Source organism: Phodopus roborovskii, unplaced genomic scaffold (assembly GCF_943737965.1).
Source record: "Phodopus roborovskii unplaced genomic scaffold, PHOROB, whole genome shotgun sequence".
Taxonomy (NCBI): domain Eukaryota; kingdom Metazoa; phylum Chordata; class Mammalia; order Rodentia; family Cricetidae; genus Phodopus; species Phodopus roborovskii.
Genome location: NW_026126416.1, coordinates 33,543,575 through 33,571,550, shown reverse-complemented (window position 1 = coordinate 33,571,550; position 27,976 = coordinate 33,543,575). Strand labels below are relative to the sequence as shown.

General features: G+C 41.4%; 1 protein-coding gene across 1 annotated transcript; it reads left to right on the top strand.

Annotated features, from left to right (window-relative positions):
* Nucleotides 1-9: 9 nt before the first annotated feature.
* On the top strand, nt 10-27,728 carry Nusap1 (nucleolar and spindle associated protein 1). The gene is made up of 11 exons (XM_051183677.1): nt 10-309; nt 3,979-4,047; nt 8,337-8,480; nt 10,951-11,104; nt 13,808-13,906; nt 15,525-15,634; nt 17,277-17,449; nt 18,863-19,032; nt 23,300-23,416; nt 25,414-25,522; nt 26,823-27,728. The coding sequence occupies exons 1-11, from the start codon at nt 217-219 to the stop codon at nt 26,917-26,919; spliced, it is 1,335 nt and encodes a 444-aa protein (XP_051039634.1). The 5' UTR covers nt 10-216; the 3' UTR covers nt 26,920-27,728.
* The last annotated feature ends 248 nt before the right edge of the window (nt 27,729-27,976 follow it).

The following is a 27,976-nucleotide window of genomic DNA, read 5'->3' as shown; positions in this document are numbered from 1 at the left end:
AAATAGTTAGGCTTGCGTTATTGCGTGATTCCGCATCTCTATTGGCTATCATCGAAACCCCACCCTCGAGGCGTTCAACCAATGGACATGCAGCAGCCTTCATTTAAACTGAATATAAAAGTCGGCTTGTCAACGCCTCTGGTGGCGCCAGTTTTGAACCGTGCTGCTTGAGTTGTCTGGTTGTTTTTCTGGGTGTCGCCGCGATTGCAGAACGCGATGACCGTCCCCTCTGCAGAGGAGTTGGACTCTTTCAAATACAGCGACCTGCAAAATTTAGCCAAACGGCTGGGCCTCCGGGCTAACCAGAGGGTATGTTGCTGGCTGGTGGTGCGAGCAGTTGGGTGGGCGGGGTAGAAGAGACGAGGGGTGTGGGGGACGCAGGGCGAAGGGCCAGAGGGAACCCCAGGGGGACACTGGTTTTGGGTGAGTCGGTTTGGTTCACGTTGGCTGGAATTTGTTAAACGAAAGAGAAGCTATGTCTGTTATTTTATTTGGAGGCAGGAGCTCATAAAGGCCTCTTACTGGAAACTCTAATGGATACTTCCCTGCTACCAGATGGAAATGCAGGCTCCTAAGACATAATCAATGTAATGTCTAATGGCAGTTATTAGAAAAAGTTAAATTGGCTTCTAGAAATCTCCCAAATTACTACTATTAAGTAAACTGTGATAGTACCTACAGTCTCATGAGCCTTTATTGGGATGCCTACCTATCCGGGTATAGTATGATGGCTGTTGTGATGGTGTTCTTTTTCAAAACCCGTTTGGACTTTTGCAAGGTGTTCAGAGAAAATGTGATTCATTGTGAGACTGGGGCTTGCTATGTTGGAGTTGAGAGTTCCCATATGTGTACCCTATAGACATGTACAGCAAACCGATATTTACACTAATTGTCTATTCAGTCATCACAAATATTTTTTTTAAGATTTACTTATTATGTATATAGTGTTCTGCCTATGTGCCAAAACAGGGCACCAGATCTCATCATAGATGGTTGTGAGCCACCATGTGGTTGCTGGGAATTTAACTCGGGACCTCTGGAAGAGCAGCCAATGCTCTTAACCTCTGAGCCATCTCTCCAGTCCCATCACAAATATTTTTAAATGGTTTAAACAGAATAATGAGATCATAGATGCTCCTTAGATCTGTCTGAACGGCAATGAAGAGTACTTGGAAATGTTTCTGAGTTGCACAACTTAATGAGTAAAGCTTAGGCCCTCAGGTATTTGCTATCTTGTGGATTTTTTGTTTTTTAAGACGGGATTTTTCTGTGTAACAGTTCTGGTTGTCATCCTGGAACTCGCTCTGTAGACCAGGCTGGCCTCAAACTCAGAGATCCTTCTGCCTCTGCCTCCCAAGTGCTGGAATTCCACCATCACACCTGGCTGAATTTTTTTGCTGAATTTTTTTTTTTTTTTTTTTTCTCTTTTGTGAAGCAAAGTCACATTATATTGCCTAGGGTATCCTGGAAAACTATATACAGTTTAAACTGGCCTGGAACTTAGAACCCTCATGCCTTAACCTTCCCTGGGTCTATATAGGCTTGTACCACCACCTCTGGCCTGACTAATTTTTTTTATCAGACTACATCTGCTGATTCTAATCTCATTTGCATCTAACCACCACCATCTTAATTGAGTGCCCTATCTCACCTCTTTCACAGAGTTTAAGTTTTTCTTTCTAGCACCTGATATGTTATTTTTAGCTTACTTGGTCAAAAAGCTATTTTCATATTAGTCCAATGAGAAACAGCAGAAGCTTTGTCTGTTCTGTTCACCAGTCTGTCTTGATCCTAGAACAGTGCTTAATACATAAACCCAGTGTTGTGACCCACATCCTCAAAGGAAAGAATCAACTCTGCAAAATTATTCTCTGAATTCCAAAGGTGCACTGTGGGCACACATGTCCAAGTACACACACACACACACACACACACACACACACACACACACACAAATAAGTAAATAAGTAAATAAAATTTTGCACCTTGCTGGGCGTGGTGACACAGACCTTTAATCTCACCCAGCACTCAACAGGGAGAGCTCTGGGTTCAAGGCCAGCCTGATCTACAGAGTGAGTTCTAGGACAGCCAGGGCTACACAGAGAAATCCTGTCTGGAAAAAACAAAAAGCCAAAAACAACAAGAAAGACCTGGATTATGTTTTGTGAGAGGAAACCTCAGGTGAGATTTATTGTGTAGTAAATAAGAGCCATTTTATTAATAGATGGCTTCATGCTGAATCTAGTACAGTTGAAACATGTGGTTTAGTCTCAGGCCCCAACAAAATTTCTCCTGTACTTAAAGGGCAGGCAAATTTCAAACTTTGCCATTTACTACTGATTAATGATAAATTCTGTGAGGACTCAGAGGTTGAGCCCATCTTAAGTGTATAGACATATATATATATATATATATATGAAACATGGGCTGAGCATGTTGTAGTTACGTACTTTGTGTGTGTGTGTGTGTGTGTGTGTGTGTGTGTGTGTGTAACAACAGTTTTTTAAAAAGGTCATGAATTTGAGAGAGAGCAAAGCCAGGTACATGGATAGAGATTGAAGGGAGGAAAGGAATGGTGGTGGTGGGGGGGTTTAAATTAAAAAAAATTTTAAGCCAGACAATGGTGGCAGGTAGATCTCTGTGAATTCAAGGCCAGTCTTGTCTACAGAGCTAGTCCCAGGATAACCAGGAATACAAAGAAACCCTGTCTTTTTTTTTTTTTTTTTTTTTATTCTTTTATTTTGAGGCAGCATCTCACTATATAGCTCTGGCTGTCTTAGAATTCACTAGGTAGATCAGGTGGCCTCAAACTCCTAGAGATCTGCCTGCTTCTGTCTCCTGAGTGCTGAGTGCTAAAAACATGTACCATCATACCCAGCTAAGAATTAAAAAAAAAAAATACAAATAAAATTATTATTTTTACAAAATGGTTTTGACCCTCAACTCCATACCTTGGAGTAATGGGGGGGGGCTAATAAATATATTTGATCTTTGTTTTGAAATAGGGTCTCATTCTGTAGCCCAGGTTGGCCTAGAAATCTCAGGGAATTGCTATGCCTGACTCCATTTGACCTTTTAAGAAAGAAAAGCCAGTCAGATCAGTATTTGTCTTCCAGAAAAGAATAGGGAAACTTTCCTAGAATGGAAAGTGAGTCCAGAAGTTCCCTCTTTCCCAAGGACTTGTAAGACCCTCACTACAAGATACCACCTGCCCTCTAGAGAACTCAGCCCAAAACAGTTTCCCTAGTGAACTTGATATCCCTGCTGATTTATTTCCTTTGAAGGTTTTCATCCACCTCCACAGTTCAGGTCATAGTTTTAATTTCCTAAGCATTCAGTTGGTCACCTGCTGCCCTGAAGCCAACTCTTCAAAGACTGTTCTTTGCTACAAGGACAAAATTTACAAGTCTTATGAGGCAGGCCTAGCTAGCAAAATTGGGATCCTGACTACTTTTCCAATTCCCCAACCCCCCAAAGACAAGGTTTTTCTGTGTAACAGCCCTAGCTGTCCTGGAGCTAGCTCAGTCAACAGGCTGGCCTTGAACTCACAGAGATCCACTTGCCACTGCCCTGCTTACTTTTCCAACTTTTTTCTCACCCTCCTCTCTATTGGGTCAGTGTTCCAGCCATGCTGAACTTAGTTCTCATTGGTCTTGTTGTTTCTTTCCCTTGCTTTTTCTCCATCTTGTCCTCTCTGTTTAAATCTCTCTTCTCCATTTTCAAGATCTCAACAGCCTCATCGGGACATCCATCTTAAAGCTGGGGCAATCCATCACCTCCTGACACTGGTACTGTCCAGCCCACAATATCCAAAGCTTCAACATATGTTTGTCTTTTTTCTTTACCTGATTTTGCCCCTGGGGTGTGAAATTTAATTCTGCTCTAGTTTGTCAGCCCAACCAGAGGAAAAAAGGTGTCTGGCATAGCTTTCCTACCTGTTTGCCTTTGAATGTAATGATGAACTATTCTTTCCTGCAGGCAGACAAGTTGTTAAAAGCTTTGAAAGCCCACCTGAATGCAGAAACAAGGAAAGAAAATAAAAGTCAGGTGAGTGGTGTTCTTCGTTTATTAGCTAGTAAAATGTTGTGTTTAGTTAATGAGCAATTAACACTTATTAATGATGATTTAAGATACAGTAGATGGTGTAAAGGCTCATACTTATAGGCCTAATATTGGGAGGTGAAGCTGGCACAGACTACTAGAGTACTAGGCCAGACACTGACCCTAGCTCAAAGAAAACTAAGAAAAAGATGTGGTATTTATTATTATATGATGGTATCGTCATTAGTAATAGGACCAGGGACTGAATTGTCTCATTATTGTTTGTTATAAATGATGAAAATGCCATGCTATCTAATGAATAAGATAATCTTTTAAGCAAATGCTTATAATCCAGTGATTGAGGTAGGAAATTCATGAGTTTAATACCAAACTAAGCTCATGTAAGACCCTGTGTTCAAAAGAAAACAAAAGGCTGGTCCTGATGGTGCATGCTTTTAATCCCTGCATCTTGAAGCCAGAGGCAGATAGATCTCTGAGTTTAAGGCCAGCCTGGTCTAAAGAGTGAGTTCCAGGACAGCCAGGGAGAAACCTTGTCTTGAAAAAGAAAACAAAGAAACAACAAGGAAAGCAAAGTTAAATATAGGTTGTAAATTATAAGAGACAGTAGGAGAGGAGTAGGCTAGAAACCAGATTTAAAGACATGAAGTCTAGTTAAAGGTTAAGTAGCAGATCTGATAGCATTTTTCTTTTTGTTATTATTTTAGGTTTGTTTATTATACGGGAATAAGATCTCTGTAAGAACAAGTGCTCTTAACCACTGAACTATCCCTCCATCCCCATTTTTTTTTTTTTTTTTTTTTTTTTTTTTTTTTGAGACAGAGTTTCTCTGTATTGCTTTGGAGCCTGTCCTGGAACTAGCTCTGTAGAACTCGAACTCACAGAAATACTCCTGCCTCTGTCTTCCGAGTGCAGTGACTAAAGGCGTGTGCCACCAACTCCTGGCCCCATCTTGTTTCTTTATAAATGCATTTGAGTGTGTGTGTGTGTGTGTGTGTGTGTGTGTGTGTGTGTGTGTGTGTGTATGTGTGTGGTAAGAGAGAGGAGGGAAGGGAGTGATGATAACATGCTTGTGCCTTTAGAAGCCAGAAGCTGGAGTTACAGGAGGTTGTGAGTTGCCTGGCATGTGTACTGGGAAACAAACTTCAGCCCTCTGCAAAAATGGCAAGTACTCTTAAAGCCATCTCCAGCTCCATCTTTGAAAAATTTGCATTTGTTTTGTGACAAAGTCTCTCTCATAGCCAAAACTGTCCCCAAATTTGACCCTGACCTTCTAATTCTCCTGCTTCTACCTCTACAATGTTGGGATTATAGGTACGTACCACCATGCCCAGTGTTGAAATTCTTACTATTCTTATTCATCTGCTGATTTCCCAGTTGTTTGTCAGTACGACTCTAGCTAGCTTGGAAAATTCTGTAGACTGATGTGGCCTGAAATAGAGATGTACCTGCATCTGCCTCCAGTGCTGGAATTCAAGGTTCGAGCCACCACACCCTGCCCATTTGCTGCATTCTAACATCCCTGTTGTTGTCACTGCCTTCTATCCTGAACTTACTTTGGGTTAGTTCATAGGTCTACAGGTCTATCAGGATGTCTCTCCTACTGCCCTTGTCTCTTTGTTCTTTAACTAGTACCCTTTGTTTTTGTTCTTCGTTAGCTATTCAGTTCTTTAAGATTTTCGTGGATCTTGTATCATTTGAAGTTTTTCCATTTCTGCAATACTTCATCCCTGTCTAAGTTGGACTTATTTATTTTTAATTTATGTGTATGGGTGTTTTGTCTGTGCACCCTGTGAGAGTCTGGTGCCCAGAGGGATCAGAAGAGGGCATTGGATCCCCTGTAACTGGAGTCATGGATAGTTATAAGCTGCCATGTAGGTGTTGGAAATTGAACACTGGTCTTCGAAAGAGCAACAACCTATTTCTCCAGTCCCATTTATCTATTTGTTTGTTTATTTGTTTATAGGCAAGGTATGTAGCCCAGACTGGCCTCAAATTTGAGGCCCTGTCTTACCCAAGTACCTAAGATTACAGGTGTGTACATCTATGATCAACTGCTTTGCTCTGATAGTCAGGATACAAAGGAGTCCACTCCCTCCTCCATGTGTGGAGTGTATGGAGGATAGGTGGTTGTGAAGCAAAGACCAGTTGCTGCCTTTGGGTATTCAAGAAACCTGGGGTGTAATGCACTCCTTCCATCTACAAATCTAGTATTAGAATCCTGCCCTACTTTGGGCTGGAGCGATGGCTCAGTGGTTAAGAATACTGGCTGCTCTTTTAGAAGGCCTGGGTTCAATTCCTAGCACCTACATGGCAGCTCACAACTGCCTTTAACTCCAGTTCCAGGAGATCCAACACCTTTGTACAGACATCTATGCAGGCAAAACACCAATGCACAGAAGAAAGGGGGAAAATCACTTAAAAAAAATTCCCTCCTACATTCAAGCTCCTTATGAACAAACAACTCAGTCACCAAACAGTTGTGGAAAAGCTGCAGCCTGAATAACACTAATATAAGCAGAAAAAACAGCCCTGAAGAATGGAGCTGGAGTCAGGTGGTGGCGCACGCCTTTAGTCCCAGCACTGGGGAGGGAAAGGCAGTGGATCTCTGAGTTCAAGGCCAGCCTGGTCTACAGAGTGAGTTCCAGGACAGCCAGGGCTACACAGAGAAACCCTGTCTTGAAAAACAAAAATACATACTCTATAATAGCTTATTGAGTAAACCATCCATAGAATCAAGAGAAGTGGGCAAAACAGAGGTGATTCAATTAAGGTTATATAGCAGAACATAAACTTGACCAATACAAAGATACAGAGAACAGAAAGAGCTGGGTAGAGCAGCGTAGGCATGTAATACCAGTACTAGGGAAGCTGAAGCATTGAGATTTAGCATCAAGACAGCCTGGGCTGCAGATGACACAAATTGAGAAGTAGGGGACTATAGCCTTAGCGCGGTGGTGGAGTATTCACTGGCTTAGCATTTGTGTGCTCAATTTCTCAGCACTAAGTTTTTTTAAAAAAAAAAAAAAAACAAAAAAACAAAAAAACAAAAAAAAAGCTAAATAGGCTAGGAAGGAGAGGGGTAATTAAAAATGCTTATACCTACAGCTGACAACATGTATTACCTATAAAAGAGTACATTTGAAGGTATATTTAAGGCTATAAAGGTGGTAGTCTGACTAAAGTGGTATAATTCTACTAGGAAGAAAGAGTACAAATAAGCCACATTTTAACATAAAAACCCTGAAATTATGAATGAGTATGCCAGGATTCCCTAGAGACAAATGAGGAACCTACTGAACTTAAGCATTAACAATAAGGAAGGGTGAGAGAAACAATTGTTTTTCATAGTTGTTTTTGTATGTGTGATACCTGCCCCATCTCCAAGTTGCTAAGGACCAAACTCTGGACCTTGTACATACTAGGCAAGTGTTATACCAAATCTTGTTGTAGTTAATAATATATAGATATACATATATATTATAGATATATATAGATATAATATATATGTATATGTATATATGTATGCCATATTCATATATAAATTTATCTAAAAAAACCAAAAAGACAAAATCAGACCCATGTGGTGGGACCATAGCCATAAACCAGCACTCAGGCGGCTGAGACAGGAGGATCAAGAGTCAAAATCAGCTAGGGTAACTTAATGACACCCTGTCTCAAAATAAGAAGTTAAAAAAAGGGGGGCTGGATAAGTTCACCCCTACTAATTGCCTAGCATATGGGGTACTTAGATTTGCTCCTTAGTACTCAGAAACAACTATAATCCATCCAGAGTCTTTGTGGAATGGCAGAGAAACCATCTTTTTTCTCCTTCCAACATCAATATAAGAAATATAGCTAATAATATTATATTTTAATATATAAAAGCCATTAACAATTATTTCTTTGTTTCGTTTGTTTGTTTGTTTTTGGGGATAGAGTTTCTCTGTGCAGCCCTGGTTGTCCTGGAACTTACTTTGTAGATCAGGCTGGCCTCAAACTCACAGAGATCCACCTGCCTTTTCCTCTCAAGTGATGGGATTAAAGGCTTGCGCCACCACAGTCCAGCTAACAATGATTTCTTATATAAGCAGGTCTGTTTTGGATGCTCTGCTTTCTGACCATACTGTATTCATGTAGTAACTTTTTACTTTTTTAGTTTATGAAAATGTAAGTGCTATTTCCTTATTTTTATCTGTGACAAGTTACTTTGGCTTAGGATGCAGTTGCTAGTGTATATGCACACAGGACCTGACTCACACTGTCTCCTTTTCCAGGATGAGAATCAGGCTTCTGCATTCTCCTGTGATGAAGCTGAGATACACATTAACTGTGAGGAGCAAGCTGAGAGGGAACCTGTTGGTCACATTACCAAAACAAGAAGGAAGCGCAAGAGTGTCCACGGGACTCCTAACTTCCAGGTGGATGGAACTGTGCAAACTGAAGAGAAGCCCCATAACTGCCATAACCTACCATAACTGGCATGTTTTTAGGGAGATTCCATTTTACCTTCCCTTATGAGCCTGAAGGCTGGAAATATACTATGAGCTGCAGACTCCTCAAAAATACAGACCTGTGCCTACTGTCCTCGCCACCACACCCCTGCCCCTAGCCCTTGGGAAGGAATTATGAGTATTAATTACAAATTGAATACCCACTAAAGGGGCTTGAGAAAGAGGAAAGACAGCCCAGGGGTCAAGAATGCTTGCTCTGGCGTTCAGATCCTAGTTTCCATGTGAAAGCTGGATGTGGCTTCATGAATACCTCTATGTCTACCTCTAGCTCTGAGGGCAGTGGAAACTGCATCTCTAGGGCTTGTTGGCTGCCTGTCTACCTAAAAACAAGGTCTCAAGTTCAGTGAGAGGTCCTGCCTCAGAGGAACAAAGAGAATAGTAGAGAGCGTGCACATACACATACACCCCAAACACCCCCACCACACACACACACAATGCCCTCCTCTGGCATTCATGCATTCACAGTATGCATACCTACACATACATACGTCTACATGCAATTCATACAAAAGCTGATTGAATATATGTGAATGCTCATGTATGGTTCACATAGCAGTCTGCAGTAAATATGAAAGAGCAACCAACCAGAAGTGTAGTTTTAAATTCTCTTTCTTCACTTGCTCCTGGCCTGGCCATCATCCTGTGCTTAATCTATCAGTGGTGTATGGTCACTTCCTTTGATTACACTGATTTTATTCTTTTTTTTTTTTTTTTTTTTTTTTTTTTTTAACTTTTTTTCAAGATTCATTTATGAGTGCTCTATCTGCATGTTCTTCTGCTCGCCAGAGGAGGGCACTGGATCCCATTACAGATGGCTGAGCCACCATGTGGTTGCTGGGAACTGAACTCAGGACCTCTGGAAGAAGTCTTAACCTCTGAGCCATCTTTGCAGTCCTCAGATTTAATTCTTACTATGTTTAATCATAATCCCTCCCTCCCCCCCTTCTTCCCTTTGACACAGGGTCTCACTGTACAGGAGGACCTGCCTGTCCTGTCCTCATTATGTAGCCTAGGCTCAGTTTAAAGGCATGCATCACCATGCCTGGTCTCTTGGTGGTGGTGGTGGTGGTAGTTTCTGAATGTGAGTCCAACTCTCTAACCCTAGCCAGCCTGAAACTCATGGTAACTTTCCACAAGTCTTTCTCTGTCCCGCCATCCAGCTCCCAAATAATGGACGAAGAGAATCTTACTAATTATGAAGCTCAGCCTTAGCTAAGGCTTGCCCTACTAGCTCTTTTTGTTGCTGTTGTTATTGTTGTTTGGTTATTGTTTTTCAAGACAGGTTTTCTCTGTGTAACAACCAACCCTAGCTGTCCTGGAACTCACTCTGTAGACCAGGCTGCCTTTGAACTCACAGAGACCCACCTGCTCTGCCTCCCTAGTGCTGGGTTTAAAGGTGTGCACCACCACCACTAGGCCCAATAGCTCTTATAACTTAAGTTAATCCATGTTTTTATTAATTTATGTTCTAGAATGTGGCTTTTACCTCTCTCCCATTCTCTGTGTCCAACTGGTCAGGGTCTCCATGGCATTCTGCATGCCTCAATTCATCTACTTCCTGTCTCCCTGCTCAGACATTCCGCCTACCTATTGACCATTCAGCTGTTTATTAAACTGGTCACAGCAATATATTTTCACACAGTGTACAAACATCCCACAACAGTAGTTCTCCTGCCTCAGACCAAGTGTTGGGATTATAGATTTGAGCCAACATGCCTATCCTAATTTCTTATTTTTTTTTTTTTTGTTATGTAGTATTTTTTCTTATAATTATTTTTTCTGATTTAGCTTTTGGTGGGGTAGGGGACAGAGTCTCACTATGCAGCCCTGACTATTTTAGAACTCATTCTGTACTCCAGGCTAGCCTTGAAGTAACAGAGATCCACCTGCTTCTGCTTCCCAAGTGCTGGGAATAAAGATATATGTCTTAGTTAGGGTGCGAGGGCTCACATGTAGAAGACAGAATTTTCAGGGCTGTGTTTCTCCTTCCATGTGGGGCCGCAGGAATCAAACTCAGGTTCATTTGGTTTTGGATTAATTTGGGTTGCTTCATGTTCAGCTTTCCCTATTGCCAGATTCTTTCTGACTGCCATGTTTAGTTTTATGACCCCATGAATTAAGAAACTATGTCTTACTATTAATTGTCATCCATAAGGAACAAATCTTCCATTCTTTCTAGTGACCTCTAGTATCTCCATTTTTGAAATCATAGTCTTCAGAACACTGGATCAAATAAAACCACTCAGGAGTCTTAGTCCTATATTGTTCTTCTGACTGGCCCCCACCCCACACACAAACCTTGTTTTCATACACTGTTTTTAGAAGGTAGCAATTATTCTAACGTGTTTTCTTTTTTCCCTTTCAAAATTTGTTGCAGGATCATTCTGAGATGAAAAGAAGTGATCCTACATTACAGAATCAAGGAAAACAGGAGAATCAAGACCTCAGAACTACTACAAAAGTTCCTTCTTTGCCAGACCAGAGCCAAGAAGAAGGAAGTACAGTTTCCTCAGGAAAAAGTGGGGTCGATGGTACGCCAACTAATATTTTCAAACTGAAATTGCTGGGGGGATCATGCGCATCAGTTTCTGAGGAACGCAAACCAGGCAGTTTGAAAATAACAGAAATTGTGCCATGAATGGTCGCATACTTCTTTTATCCTAACATTCAGGAGGTAGAGGCAGGCAGATCTTTGTGGATTTGAGGCCAATGTGTTCTACAGAGTGAGTTTTAGGCCATAATAGAGAGAAGACCCCGTTTCCAAACCAACAACACAACTACAGCAAAAAAGAAAAAGAAAAAAAAAAAAAAAACCTGAAAAAGAAGAGAAATAGATTGTTGTATAAATTTGGGAGCTGTAAATCTACAGTCAGTGTGTCACTGGGTACCTTTTTTGCTTCCTGTACCATGTAGTGTGGCTATGCCTGCCTGCCTGTTCCTTGGCCTGATGCCACACGCTCTGCTCTCTGCTTCTGTTATCACATGACATTTGTGTTAGGAATCCTTTGCTTTGTGATAGTTAGTGTGAGGACACTGTAACCCACACTGGCCTCAAACTCACTGCAGTCTTCCTGCCTCAGTCTTAAGGATTCTGGGATTGATTCTGTTCTTCTAAGGACATGCGTCCTGTTGGGTTACTACCTACTACACAATCTCTGTTTGGTTAAATATCTAGAGACCCTAAGTGAGTTGACATCACAGGTGCCAGAGTTTGGGAACTAACTTATCTTTGGAGCACCACAGTTCACCCTAGCCACACTTGGAACTTTCACATGTTTTGCAATCAAAGCAAAACCTAGAAATAAACGCAGAAGACCAAGGAGTCATATTTAGCATTTGTTATCTGGTCCTAGGATCAAACTCAGGAGCTTGAATTGCTGCATAAAGTGCTCAATGGTTGAACTACACCCTTAACCATGACTTTTACCCAGAGTGGAGTAAGAGGTTTCTGGATAGTTTGGGAAGGTCAACCTCTCCTTGGTGTCAGGAGAACCCGTTTTGTTCTCTTTAATCTTCTGCATAACTGGAGACTGATGCAATCACTGCCTGCTGCTTCAACCAGGATGCTTACATAGAGCTGTGATGCTCACCTTTCCCATAGTGCACACCTGTCTCCCTTTCCTTAGTTAACATTTGGGAGACTGAAGAGAATAAGTTCTGGCCCAGCCAGGATAACATAGAGACTGTCTCCAAAAAAGTAAATAAAACATGTTTTCCTTAAAACTTTTTAATTAACAGGTTTTTGTTTCTTTGTTTTAAATTTTTTAAATACATTTTTAAAATTTATGTGTAAGAGTGTTGTGCTTGCAGGTATATATGTTTACCAGGTCCATGCCTTGTACCTGCAGAGTTCAAGAGGGCATCAGATGCCCTAGAACTAGAGTTATAGATGGTTGTGAGCCACTATGTGGGTGCTAGGAAGTGAACCCAAGTCCTCCAATAGCAGCAATGCTCTTAACCGCTGTGCTACCTCTCCAGAGCCCTCATTAAGTTTTAGAAGACCAGAGAATTCAGTTGGCCCATCATGACAGCACTTTGTGCTCTCTAGTTTTATTCCTTAGGAAGCCTGCCAGTTGCCATGAGTCATCTCTGAGTTAGGTTCCCCTTGACAAATCTGCCTGGGCCCTGAGACTCACTGGAGGATGGACAGGAAGGGTTTAGGGAGATGATGGCCATTACAGGAACCATCAGAATGTGGGGCAAAATGTCACTCGGGTTTCCCAACTGTTAACATGTGACAACTTTTCCCTTAGTTTTTCCTCATCCCCTCTCTCCCTCCTTTCTTCCCTTACTTTGTGTGTTTATCACACATTTTCCCTTTGAACTCTGAGAGAAGCTGTATTACATGTGTGTCTTTGGTTGAGGAGTATGTGTATTATTTTATTGTTTTCTTTTTTAAAGACATGACTTCATCTAGCCCTCATTGGCCTGGAACTCACTATGTAGCTGAGGATATTTTGAATTCCTTGTTCTGCTGCCCCAAGTGCTGGGATTACAGACATGCACCTCTTTACCTAGCTCCTTATCTGAGTGTTTCTTAAATAAGAGTGTTCTTGTACAATGCACAAAGAACTTAAGTCCATATTCTTTTTTTTTCTGAGATAGGGTTTCTCTGAAGCCCTAGCTGTCTTAGAATTTGCTCTGTAGACCAGGCTGGCTCTAAACTCATGGAGCTACACCTACCTCTGCCTCCTGAGTGCTGAGATTAAAGACGTGCACCACCACCACCCAGCTACAAGTCCATATTCCATCATTTAACTAACATTTTATAAACTACGACTTGCCTGTCAGGTGTGATGGTAAACACTTGAATCCCAACACTCAGGAGGCAGAGACAGACAAGTCTCTATGATCTGAAGACCGGCCTCGTCTTCATAGAGAGTTTCAAGCCAGCCAGGGCTACATAAAGAAACCCTATGTCAAAAGAAACAGCAGCTCCCAATTGGTGTGTTTGGTTGAATAATACCTGCTATTACTAAAGGCACTTCAGAAACATTTCCTGTTCAACTGTGCCTATATTACACATAGGACATAGAAGCAGATAAAATAATTTACCCTTTTTTTTGTTTCTTTGTCTAGTTTTTGTGGTACTAAAGATGGAACCTAGGGCCTTGGCATTTTAGGCAAGTGCTCAAATACAGATGTTTCTTAGAATTTTTTATATCTTTGATTACTTAAGTCAACAGAGTTTAATGGGAAAATGTTTTTTATTTGTTTTATATTTTTATATTTAGACAATAAAGATTCAGAGAGGCCTTTGGAAAAAAGATCTCTATGCACGGATGGGTTTTCCAAACTTGGAAACAATAAAAGGACTACAACCACTACACCAAGTAAGTTTTGTACACAAAGAAACAAAACCGTGGGTTGGCCTCCTTCAGATTCCTGTTGAATAGGTAGTGGTTTGCAGCAGCTAACATCTGAGGAATGGGGACCAGGGCTCATGCTCTACTGTTCTAGGTTCCTAGCTTCAGCATAGTGGGCACCTGACCTCAGACTGACTTTCTCAGTGTGAAGTAACAATGGCTGTGCTTCAGGGTTCCTGGGTTAGTATATAACTTGAGAATGCTTTTTCCACTACTTAGTAGCTAGCACATCAAATAGCACATAGCAAGACTTAAATAAACATCTGATGAAATATTATCTGTGGGGTACTACATACATGCTGTACTCAGCACTTTGGAGCTGGAGGCTTGCTTACATGGTTTTGGATGAGCCTGTCTAGTAATGTGACATTCTGTCCCAATACATCAAAATACAAAACCAGTTTTCTCATCTGCCTTGTGTTGCTTGACACATAGATTATTAGATATTTATAATAATACTGTTTATCTTATATTAGAAATTCAATAATCGAGGATGGAGAGACGGTTCAGAGGTTAAGAGCACTTGCTGCTCTTTCAGAGGACCCAAGTTAAGCTCCCAGCATCTACATAGTGGCTACAACCATCCATAACTCAGTTTCAATGAGATCTAACTTCCTTTTCTGGCCTCTTTGAGCATCAGGCATACACATAGTACATATACATGTGTGGAGGCAAAACATTCATAGATATGAAATAAAGTAAATTTAAAAAAAGAAAAAGAAATTCAATAATGGAATAGCATAAGGTAGATTTGGCAAACCACTCCCCGCTCATCTTATAGTTTTAAATCCTCTAAGCTGAAGGTTTTGTCTTTTGGGCTTTTTGAAAACGGGTCTTAATATACCCCACAAGGCCTCAGATTCACCATGTATCCAAGGCTGGCTTTGAATTTTTGATCTTCTTGTCTCTTCCTATCCTGTGCTGTGTTTATAGAGCATGGGCCACCACACTCAGCTTGGCTTTCAAATTCGTAAAGTGATTAAAATAAGATGAGTCAGAAAACACAATAGTCTAATGTATTTATTGTTTGTACCTTCACACAGGTCTTTTTTGAGACAGGGTTTCTCTGTGGTTCTGGAGGCTAGCTCTTGTAATCCAGGCTGGTCTCGAACTCACAGAGATCCATCTGCCTCTGCCTCCCAAGTGCTGGAATTAAAGGTGTGTGCCACCAACGCCAGGCTGCACACAGGTCTTAACCTAGGGCTTTCTTGGCATATAAGCTGTCAGTTTTCAGAGGCTAGAGAAGTTGTATCTCAAGTGGCAGAGCATCGTGCACACTTGGTCTATGTTGTAATGGTTAAATAAAGGCCCTTTAACTAACAGAGGTGGAAGAGGACAAACCTCTTGTTCTCCAAACCCAGACATCAGGGAACTGGTCAGGAGGATGGTGAATGCTTGATGGTCCCTAAGATGAATATGCTTTCCCCTGAGTTTCCAAAAGCTGAGTGTTCTAGAATTATGTGTTAGTCAGGATGACATTAAAGTTGAATGTCAGGAAAGTAAAGAGAACAAATGTTAATATAAACACAGAGAAGGTTAAAATGGATTTTTATCTTACTATTTTTCATATTGTAATACATTCTAGACTTTAAGAGGCTTCATGAGGCTCATTTTAAGAAAATGGAATCCATTGATGAATATATTGTGAGAAAAAAGAAACACTTGAACGACCACAACTCACTTAATGAACTAAAGGTATACAGACAAAATAAATGGTTTTTTAAAATTCATTTATTTTATTTTGTGTGTATGAGTGTTTAGTGTTTTGCCTACATATAAATATGTATATCATGTACCTGCCTGATACCGATGGAGGTAGGATACAGGTTTGGATCTTCTGGAATAGGAGTTACAGATTGTTGTGAGCTGCCATGTGGTTGCTAGGAATTAAACCCAAATCCTCTGGAAGAATATTTAGTGCTCTTAAGCACTGAGCAATCTCTCCAGTCCTATCTTCTTTGTTATTGTTGTTTGGTTTTTGTTTTGTTTTCTTTAAGACAGACACTCACTATGTAGCTCTTGCTGTCTTGGAACTCACTATATAAGCCAGGTTGGCCTCAAACTCACAGATATCCACTTGCTTCTACCTCCTGAGTGCTGGAATCAAAGATGTGTGCCAATGTTCCCAGTTTCTTGTTAATTTTTAAAACTCATGTTCTCAGACTAACCTCTGTTATCTGCCTTTTTGTTGTGTAGTCAAGACTGTATTGTAGAATATTTAACACAGTTGATGGTTCTAGACAGGGCTGAGAAACACTCATGTAAGGACGGACCAGTACTGTCTAGCTTGCTGTCTTTCAAAACAGAGGTATAGCACTAAACATTAAAAAAAAAAAAAAAAAAAAAAAGTATAAAGTTAGTTTAAAAGGGTACTGAAGCTGGATATCGGTGGTGCATGACTTTAACCTCAGTACTCAGGAGGCACAGGCAGGTGGATCTCTGTGAGTTTGAGGCCAGCCTGGTCTACAGAGCGAATTCCAGGGTAGCCAGGACCACACAGAGAAACCCTGTCTGGAAAATAAATAAAATAAAATAAAAGGGGACTGAGTGGAGCTGGATTGATGGCTCAGCAGTTGAGAACACTGTCTGTTCTTCCAGAGGACCCACATAGAAGCTCACAAATGTCTGAACTCCAGACCTGGGGCATCTGACACTCTAATGGCCTCCCTGGACACCAAGCATGCACACAGTGCACACACACATGCAAAACACTTATACACATAAAATAAAGACATTTAACACTTAAAAACAAGAAAACAGAACTTCCAGAGTATTTTCTCTTTTTACTTTGCTTTTAGGTGTTGTTGTTGTTTTGATACAGGGTTTCTCCATGTGTCCCTAGCTGTCCTGAAACTTGCTCTGTAGAGCAGGTTGGACTGGAACTCACAGAGATTCTCCTGCCTCTGTCTCCCAAGTACTGGGACAAAAGGTGTGCACCATCACAGCCCCTCTTCTTTTTTTAAATTGCTGTTGTTGTTATTTTTATTTATTATCTTGAGACAGGATTTTATGTAGTCCAAGCTAGTCTTGAAATGACTCTGGATAAAACTGGCCATGAATTCCTGGCCTTCTTGTTTCCATGCTGCAACATGAACTCCTGACCTTGTTGCCTCCACCCTGCAAATGGTGGCGTTACAGGGATATACCCCTCCACCTGGTTTGAGAACAAGGTCTTATTTTGGAAATCATATTGTGTGTGTATGTGTGTGCATGTTGAGGTCACAGGAGCACTTGTGAGAGTTGGTTCCTTCCTCTCCCATGTGGGCTGTGGGATGGAATGCAGGTCATTAGGCCTGAGACCAAGATTTTAAATGGTGCTTATTATTCCTTTCAAAAGCAGCCTGAGAAGAAAGGGCTAGTGACCCCAGTTCCAGCAAGAGGAAGACTCTCTGTACCCTGTACTCCTGCCAGGCAGCAGTTCTCACAAGGCCAGTCCCATGGCCCTGAAAGTCAGGGTCTGAAGGGGTTGGACAAACACTCTGTGCTTTCAGCAACTAAAATGAATGTCAGGTAAAGAGATTTTTTTTCTTAAGTGACTGTATACACTCATTCACATTGGTGTTTAAATCCAAGGGTTTGGGTATGCTAGACAAGATCTCTACCAGTGTTCACATATGCTTGGGATATGTGTGTGTAGGTATGTTGGATGGAGGACACCCTCCAATTGTCTCATGGGCATTTTATGGTTGGGGTGTGTGTGTGTGTGTGTGTGTGTTGGGTGTTGTGTATATATGTTTGTGTGTAGGTTTCTTGGATAGAAGAAATCCTCCAGTTGTCATCAGGGGCCTTTTATGGTTCTTTTTCTGGAGACAGAGTCTCCCACTGGCCTGGAACTTACCAAGTACACTAGTCTACCTAGCTTGCCAACCCAGGAATCCACCTGCATCTACCTCCCCATTGCTAGGATTACAAACCCACACCACCCTACCTCTCGTTTTCAGAGATAGTAAAATGTAGAATCATGTCTTAGTTATAGTTGCTATTGCTGTAAAGGGGAGAAAAGAGTTTATTTGTCTACACTTTCTCATCTTTGTTCATTATTGGAAGAAGTCAGAATAGAGACTCAAGCAGGACAGGTACCTGGAGGCAGGAGCTTATACAGAGGCCATGGAGGGGTGCTGCTTACTGGCTTGCTCTCCACGACTTGCTCAGCCTGCTGTCTTATATAACCCAAGACCACCAGCCCAGGGGTGGCACCACCCACAATGTGCTGGGCCCTCCCCCATCAATCACTAATTAAGAAAATACCCTATGGCTGGGTTTTACGGAGGCAATTTTCTCAATTGAGGTTCTTTCCTTTCAAATATTGCTTATGTCAAGTTGACATAAAACTAGCCAGCACAATCACAAGAATACATGTCTGACATGAGCAGAGAGTGAGATCTGGTAGAACAGTCTCCCATCCCTTTGACTTGATGTTGCCAGGAGGAAAAGGCAAAGGATGGCATCTCTGATGGCTTCCTGCACTGGCCCTGGAGACCCACGGGCATACCCCTTGAAGTCTGTCATTGGCCAACACAAGATTACTGGAAAATACACAAATGTATTTTATCTATTATTTTTAAAGCTTTATTAGTTGATGTGTGTGAGCCTTGTGTTCTCAGGGACCGGCCAGGTGTCAGATCCTCTGAAACTGGAGTCACAGATGGTTGTGGGCTACCTTGTGGGTACTGGGAACTGAATCTGGGTCCTCTGTATGTGCTTCTAGCTGCTGAGCTCCCTTTCTAGTCCCTCAAAACTTATTTTGCAAGAAATGGAAGTTAACAAAAGCAAGTCTTTTGTTGAGAGAGGGTGATTCACATAGCAAGTCTTTACTGAGGCTCATGGACCACCTGGTGATGGCCCAGTGGCTTCATTTAGAAGCTTAACTGTAGTTACTCTTGTTACAAGCACCTACATCTTTCTCTCCATTGTTGCATTTAGGTTTTCAGCCACTACTAAAGATAATGAACATAAGTGCTCATTGACCAAGACTCCAGCCAGGAAGTCTCCACATGTGTCCCTACCTGGGAGTGCTTACAAAGGCCAGGCTGTGCTCAGGACACCCAAGTTAATGACCACTGAGAGGTCTTTTTTAAAGACCACTCCTGCAGGTAAAAAAAAAAAAGGTTTTAGCTTTAACCCTGTAACTTCTGAAGTTAAGCATGCCTCTTTCTCTAAGGTCTCCTCATATGTATAAAATCAAGTACAAAAAGGTTGTAGCATATTTTTCACTTACCCAGACAGGAGCTATAAACTCACACTCCTGCTTTGTACACATCAAGCTTCTCCTTAGAATCTCTTGAAAATGTCAGGCTGACAGTGGTTCCTAGACTCGGGCTGTCCATTGCTTCAGACAGAGACGCCATTGGTGATGATAATCGGTGTGGAGACTCGGTTTCTAATGGGGTCATGGCCTAACTGAACAGGAAGAAGGAACATTAAATTCAAGGGTCCAGGGCTAGGGGATGGCTTAGTGAATAAAAGCACTTGTCTTTCAAACATGAGACCTGAGTTCAATTCCTAGGACCTTTGTCTAACAAAAGGACACTGGATGTGTTGGCAGCTTATTATAATCCCAGTGCCAGGGAGACAGACCGTGGCTCCCTGGAGTTCACCAGTTGGTGAGATCCAGGCTATTGTATACCTGCCTCAAAATGTGTGTTTGCTCTCTCTCTATCTGTTGCTGAATGTGTCTGTCTGTCTGTCTGTCTCTCTCTCTCTCTCTCTCTCACACACGCACACACACACACACACACACAAGCATCACATACACACATACACAGAAAGAGAATGCAGAGACGAGAATACTTAAGTTTAAAAAATTCTTCTCTTAAATGGCCTCTCATCATCTGGCCTTATCATCAGCCAGTAAACATTCTGCCTAGCATTCTAAATATGAAGAAATGGCCTGGGCAGGGTGACTAGAAAAAAGTGATTAGTAGCTATATCTTGTCATTTTGCAAAGAGCTCGAGCCTGAACAGCACCTATATCACAGTAACAAGAGGGTTCACTATTGCTTAGACATAAAGATATGAGGCCCAGACCAAAGTGTTTGCCTCATGCTGAGTGTTCTCTGCTAAGTAATTCAGATTCAGGGTCCTCACCCCCCCTTACCAAATTCGATTTTGTTTTTTCCCCAGAGACAGTGTTTCTCTGTGTAGCTTTACAGACCAGGCTAGCCTGGAACTCACAGAGACCCACCTGCCTGTTCCTCCTGAGTGCCGAGACTAAAGGCATGTGCCACCACTACCCTGTGAGACGTGAATTTTACATGAATAAAATTTAACTCTGACTTTTTTTCCTGTGACTTTTTCAGTCAACAGAATGTTTCAAGATTCGGACATGTTCAGTGTTTTGTTTTTATTTTTCCAGATATGGTTTCTCTGTGTGGTTTTGTAAGCCAGGCTGGCCTCCAACTCACAGAGGACCTGCCTCTGCCTTCCAAGTGCTGAGACTAAAAGTGTGTGCCTCCACTACCCGGCTAAGTTCAGTTATTTTTATGGTAGTTTAATAGCATGGATATATTTCAGTTTATTCCCTAAGAACATATAGGTACTTCTAAAACATATCATATGCTCTGGAAATGTAAGCATTTATTCTGGACAGAGGATTAAGACTATTGTACTAAAGGGTGTACACCACCTCCTGCTTTAGAGCCATTAACACAATAAATAAACTTACCTTTGTGGTTGTTTAACTAATTGACTCTTGATTTTAGCTGATTCTTCACAAATGTTCACATTGGACATAACTGAGTAGCTTCTCTTGTGAAGGGAAAGGAATATAAAATGTGGTAGATACTTGATGCTCAACAATGGCAATAAGGCTTGCTAAATTACCCATCCTCATTTTAACTCTATGCTACAAAAATTTACATTCTTAAATAATAGTTTTTACTAATAACTAGAGCTACAAATATTTTCACCCGTATGAAATTGGCTTTTTTTAAAAAATCTATTTCAGTTAACAATACTATGCATTACTTATGTATTTATTTATTTTTTTGAGACAGTTTCTCTGTGTCGCTTTGGAGCCTGTCCTGGAACTGAATGTGTAGCCCAGGCTGGCCTTGAATTCACAACAGTCCTCCTGCCTCAGCTTTCTGAGTACTAGGATTATAAATGTGCTGGCTTAATTAATTTTTAAAATCCATTTCTTTTAAGTATGTGAGTAGGTATGAGCACATGAGTACTGGTGCCCACGGAGGCCAAAAGTTGTCAGCTCTCCCTGGAGCTAGAGTTGCAGGTCGGCGTGAACTACCTGATGAGGGTGCTGAGAACTGAACTCAGAACAGTGCATGCTCTGACCCACTCCAGCCCTCTATTCATTTTTTTATTTGCTTTTTAAGACAGGATCTCGAGTAGCTGAGGCCTTGCTGCCTTCACCTTTCAGTTAGAGTCGTGCCCTGGCACTCCCTGTGATGGCTATCAGCTTTTCTTTCTTTATTAAAAAGAAGATTCATGTATGTATGTGTATGTACATGCCTGTGTGCCAGGACACACATTTGGACAGCTTGTGGGACTCACTCTCTCACCACCACATGGGTTTCCAGGGATCAAATTCAGGTTGTCAGGCTTCATCACAAGCACCTTTATCTGCTGAGCCATTTCCCCAGCCCTCAGCCATTTCAAGACTTCTATACTCCTAGATGATCCTAGACAAGGATGAACCATTCAGAATGTCCAGGGGCTGCTAACTGGGGAGCAAACCTCAGTAGTTAGGTTCCTCATCTAGTTCACACCCCTTCTTTCCTACTTTTGAGCCCAGCATCTACATCACATGACCCATACATATTAATTTTGCCTGTTATAATAAACTACCAAAGGCTGAGTGACTTTTAACAAAAGAAATTAGGTGATTCTAGGCTAGATCAGGATTCTAGTTTGGCTGGGACCTAGCAAAGGCCCCTGAAGTACCAGGCTGCTGTTTTCTAGTCACATGCTCAAATGGCAAACTAAGTGTCTTGGTCACTGTTCTATTGCTTTGAAGAGACAGCATGACCAAAGCAACTATTATAGAAGAAAGCATTTATGTGGGAGCTTGCTTCCAGTTTCATGTTGTCAGGGAACATGGCAGCAGGCAGGCATGGTGCTCGGGAAAGAACTGAGAATTCTACAGTCTGCCCTGAAGTCAGTAGACAGAGTCTGGGCCTGGCATGGGCTTTTGATACTTTAAAGCCCTCCTTCAGTGACATATTTCCTCCAGCCGGCCACACCTCCTAACCCTTCTAAGCCTGTCAGAGAGTTCCACTCCCTGGTGAAGCATTCAAATACAGGAGACTAAGATGTCATCCTTATTCAACCACCACACTGAACTAGTATACATTGTAGAGATTCGTTATGTTGCACTAATCCCACTTAGGGAGAATGATTCCTCTCAATTAAGATTCCATTTCCCATTGGAATGGAAGATGGGGACAAAAACATTTCATCCATAATGTAGACATTTTTAATTGGTGAAATACTTTGATTAAAACCTGTAATTTGGAGAGCTGGAGAGAGAGCTCTGTAGTTATGTGTTGGGAAATATTATTTTGTTTCTGTTGCATTTGTTTAACTCTGTAAAGCTCTGATTCTTTGCCTGTCTAAAACAGGCAGGGCTGGTAGGCAGAGAGTATAAATAGATGACTGGGAGGAGAAAGTAGCCAGAGAAGGAGGAGGACATCAGGGACCAGCCACCCAGCTACATAGCAAGCCATGGAGTAAGATTTACAAAAGACAATGGGAAAAGCACAGAGGTAAAAAGTAGATGGGATAATTTAAGTTAAGGAAAGCCAGCAAGAAACAAGCCAAGCTAAGTCTGAGTCTGGACATTCATAATTAAGAATAAGCCTCCGTGTGTGGTTTTTATTTGGGAGCTGGGTGGCTAGCCCCCTCCAAACCGGTAAAAAAAACAACCAACAACAGTTATGAGTATTTGCTGTTCTTCAGAGAACCTGGATTTAATTCCCAGCATTTGTGTGACAGTTCACACTGCCCATGAGTCCAGCTCCAGGAGATCTAATAGTCCCTGGGCACAGGGATGCATATGGTACAGACATGTGGGCAGAACACTCATAAATATACATAAAACAAACCTGAGAAAAACATTTTAACTTCTATTTTTTTGTTTGTTTGTTTAAATAATTAAGTTCTAGCTGGGTGTGGTAGTGCATACCTTTAATCCCAGCACTTCGGGAGGGGACATGCAGAGGCAGGTGAATCTTTGTGAGTTTAAGCCGTCTTGGTCTACAGTGTGAGTTCCAAGACAGCCGGGACTGTTACACAGAAAAACCCTGCCCCCCGCCTCCCAAAAAAAAACCCAAAAACAAGTTCTTTGGTGTTTTGTATATTTGGGTTTTTTTTTGGTTTGTTTGTTTTGTTTTGCTTGTTTTTCAGTTATTACCCCATTCAAGTTAACAACTGAAGCAACACAGACTCCAGGCTCTAGTAAGAAACCATTATTTGATCTAAAGGCAAGCTTGTCTCGTCCCCTCAACTACAAGCCACACAAAGGTATGTGGGATTGTTTGGTAGACGATGTCAAAAGGGCTGAAGGGGTGTGTGGGTGTGTGTGTGTGTCTGTATGTGTGTGTCTGTGTGTGGGTGTGTGTCTTTGTGTGTGGGTGTGTAGGTGTATGTCTGTGTGTGTCTGTGTGTTCACCTGGTATTATAACATATATAGTAGTAAAGTGCTACCTGGCAGGCATGAGATTCTGAATTTAAACAAGAGGAAAAAACTTGAAAGAAGTCCTACTATGGAAATTTCTGCCCCTGCTTCCACATGAATCCCTGACTTAAAAGATTTTCCAACAGATTGATGTCAGCCTAAAAGTGGCCTGTGTTGCCTTTTTATCTTAAAACAGGGTGTATGAATACTGGTTTGAGTTCCTGTTCCTTTGTTTTGAGACAGGACTTCAAGTATTCTAGTTGTCCTCAAATTTGCTCAAAGCAAAGAATGACTGAACTTCAGAGTGACGGAATCTTCTTCACTTTATTGCTTTATTTTTTTAACTTTTTTTTTTTAAGCAATTTTAAAGTATTTATCAGAGTGACTTTATTTTGTGTATGGGGTTTTTGTTGTTTGGGCTTTGTTGGTGTTTTGTTTTAAAAGATAAGGTTTCTTGGGCCTTACGTTTAGGGCTGGGTCCAGTTCATTTTGGTGGAGAAGGCTATGTGGCGAGCATGAGGCTGTCCCATCACATTGTGTCACAGTAGTTCTAGGCAGATACAGCCCAACATGCCAGGAAGATACTGCAGCAGGACATGAGGCCAACCTGCCACATTACGTGGGCTGGAAGCAGAGAGTGGTTTTTGATTGTGGGTCTCACTGTGTAGCTAAAGCCAGTCTGAAACTCACTCTATCCCAGTGTGTACTTGAACTCATGACCTTTTATTTCCTTCAGCCTCCCAAAGTGGAATTACTAGTGTTAGCTACCATGCCTAGCTATAAAGTGCACAGTACCCACACAGTGGCATATACTCACACATACATATACAAATAATTAAAGCATCTTTAAAGATCTTAAAAATAGCCGGGCACTTGGAAGGCACGCCTTTAGTCCCAGCACTTGGAAGGCAAAGGCAGGTAGATTTCTATGAGTTCAAGGCCAGCCTGGTCTACAGAGTGAGTGCCAGGAGAGTCTTAAAAAAACCAAAAAAAAAAAAAAAAAAAAAAAAAAATCTTAAAAATATGAAATGATTTTTTAAAATGCTATTAAATAATACTTATACAATTTTAAGATAAACTATTTGGTTATAATTGCTTTATTCAGTCTGATGTATAATCATACCAACGATAACAGGTTTAATTACTAGTATTTGCTTAGATTTTTTAAATGTTATATGTACTGTCTATCTGTGTGCATATAAGTGCAGTGTCCAGGGAGGCAGGCGGTACCCTGGAATACGGAAGGTGTCCTAGAACATCCTGGAACTGGAGTTACAGGGACGGTGAGATACCTGACATGGGCGATGAGAATGGAACTTGGGTCCTCTGTAGGGGCTGTAAGCACTCTTAACCACTGAGCCATCTCTCTGGCCCCTATGACTTCCTTAGAGTTTAAAAAAAAAGAAAATGACTCAGCAGGTAAAGCCACTTGCCACCAAATCTGACAGCCTGAGTTTGCAATTCCTGGGGCCTCCATGGTGGGAGAAGAGTCAACTGCAGGAAATCATCTGTTGACTCCTACCCATGCGGTGGCACGTGCACACAGATGTAAGACACAGGTCAGTGAGCTGCCGGGTGTCCAGACTGCCTGCTGCATAACCCTGAGCATCGTGAGTTCTGTTCCCAGAACTCTTGGTGGAGAGGAAAGACCCCGCTCTCTACAGTTATCCTCCGACCTCTGTGCTCACACTCCTACAAACCCAATATACATTGCAGAAAATACATGTAAATATCTATAAAACATGTTGATGTAAATATCTATAAAACATGATGATAGCCAAAAATGTGGAGACAATATAGTTGTGAATAAAAGCATCCTAACCCTGTCCTTTTCCTAACCTAGGAAAGCTGAAACCTTGGGGGCAATCTAAAGAGAATGGCTCTCTGAAGGAGGGTGAAAACAGAGTTAGCATACATAAGAAAACTTATAAACAGCCTCATCTCCGTACCAGGTGAGTACATATCTCATATTACACATTTCCTTATTTCAAAAGACAATGTATCAAAGAAGGTGAGGAGTAGGATTTCATAGTGTCAGAATATTCCATTTTGTGTTGATATAACAAAATGCTTGTGATTAAACACTGTACAGAGAACAGTTTATTTTTACTTCAGTTCTGGAATTCCAAGGTGCTGTGTTATGCTGTGTTATGACAGAGTGCATTTGAGAGTAAGGAAGAATGTGAGGATTAGGCAATGGAAAAGTGTTCTGCTGTCTTTAGAAGCCCCCTGAAGAGCTAGTTCATCCCTGAGACTTGGAATTAATCACTAACAAGGGTGCTACCAGTAACAATTGTATCTTGCTCTAGGACCCACCTCCTAGACATTCCTTTTGTTGTTGGAGGTACACTTTCTGTCTTTTGGTTGCTTTTTTTTTTTTGCAACAGGGCCTCTCTGTCCTGGAACTCGTTATGTAGACCTGGCTGACATCAAACTCAGAGATCTATCTGCCTCTGCCTCCTGAGTGCTGGGACTAAAGGTGTGCGCCAAAACTGCCTACCCATGATATCCTATCTAAAAATGTAAATTTTGTTAGGTGTTTTCAGCTCTAACAAACTAGATTCCAAACTGGGTTTGCAATGCACCCCAAATACTGCTTCATGTTCCTGTGGGACCTGTCTTCCCAACAGCACATGTAGCTATCCCTGTAGATGCCAGTACTCAAGTATGGGCAGGTATAAATTCTCCACTCCCAAGAAAAGCAGGCATGTTAAGAGTGAAGCCTCACTCATGCAGCTCCAAGCAAAAGCATGGGCCTGAGATCTCCAGGCTGTAGTTGATCTTGGCTGAATCAGATTTTACTGCCTGGGACTCTCCCCTACAGGTTTCCTATCATCCACCTCTTGCCTATATCCATTTGCACCAAGACCTTTTACTATCGTAAGATATCATGAGCCTGGAGGTTTATTTTTCTTGTCTCTAGTCAGTAGACTGTAGTTCTAGTACTGTGGCCAAACTATATGTTTGATTTCTAGGACTAAGACTTCTCATTTAAAACCAATTTTTGAAGTGCAGGCACTGCATTCACCAAGGAGTCCTCTGGTGACTGAGTTAACATAATGGCCTGTAGCCTTGGCACACAATGCTGACAAATGTCGGAACCTGTAAGTGGAGTCCAGTGCCCTGTAGACATCTGTTACATGTGTGTGCCAGATGTTACTTACCTGGATGTTTGGTCAGAAGGACATTCTTTACAGTGCCTGTTGGAGCATCTAGGTCAAGCCTAACATGGAACCTGTCTGTCCCTCTTAGGGAAGAACAACGGAAGAAACATGAGCAAGAACGAAAGGAGAGGAAGGCAAAGGTTTTGGAAGCTCGGAGAAACCTGGTTTTGCCTAAAGCCCACTAATCCTGTCGATTGCTCTATTTCAACTTGTTTTCCTTTTGTAAATGTGTTTATACTCTCCTGTACTTTAGTCAGAAGCTCTTTTTCTACCATAGCTTGTGGAGTGCCTGTTCTTCGTGTGCTATAACTCTGAAATCACATTCTCACCTTAAAGTTCATAACCACAGTGTTCTTCACCTGATGTCCTGTACCACTCTGCTTTTCAAGACATCTGTCCTTGGGTTCTCGCCATAGGTTTTTTTCATGTCAAGGTCTTGCTAGTTCTAACAGAGACAACCTGTTGTTTCCTGGACAAGAGCGTTTCCAACAAGCCACAGCAGGAGCTTAACATGAGACTGTGGGTGAGATAAAGCCCACAGGGAGAGGGAGGAGACCACTCCTTTGTTCACTAGTCTGGAAAGTCTATAATAATCTATTGATTTGTTATGGATCCATATCTAATCAAGGTAAAACATGTTTTAGTTTATAGGAGCCTTGTTCAAATCATTTCATGTAATTGCCAACTGTCACTCATTATATTTTTAAAATAGAATTCCTCAGTGCTTTCTGATTGTTAAATAAAAGCCACAGGGCAGGGTGTATGCCTCAGCTGAACAGCTTTGTCCACCACCCACTTGACCCTGGATTTGATACCTGGTATCATCACAAACAAAATGAGAATTACTAATGTACAAGTTACCACCACTGTCAGACTAAGCTCTAAGGAAGAGGAGAGCAGCTAAACATAGCTTTTAGTTCTTTGCTCTGCCATGTAGAGATTCTGAGTTCTGTGTAATGCTTATGATTTTCATAAATAAAATATTGTTTCACTTTGGTATGCTCATTCTTTTAAAATATAAGTTGCCCAGGATTTAAATGGCCATTGAATGTTAGTAAGTACTTACACATCCTACCCACCCACTTCTCTTCCACAACAAACTTCTTTTAACCTTATTTCTTTTTGATATTTTGATCCTGCTGTCCTGGATCTTGCATTATTTATTTAGTTAGTTATTTGTCTGTTTGTTTATTTGAAGGTTTATTGATTATGTAAATAGCTTTCTGCCTGCATGTATGTCTG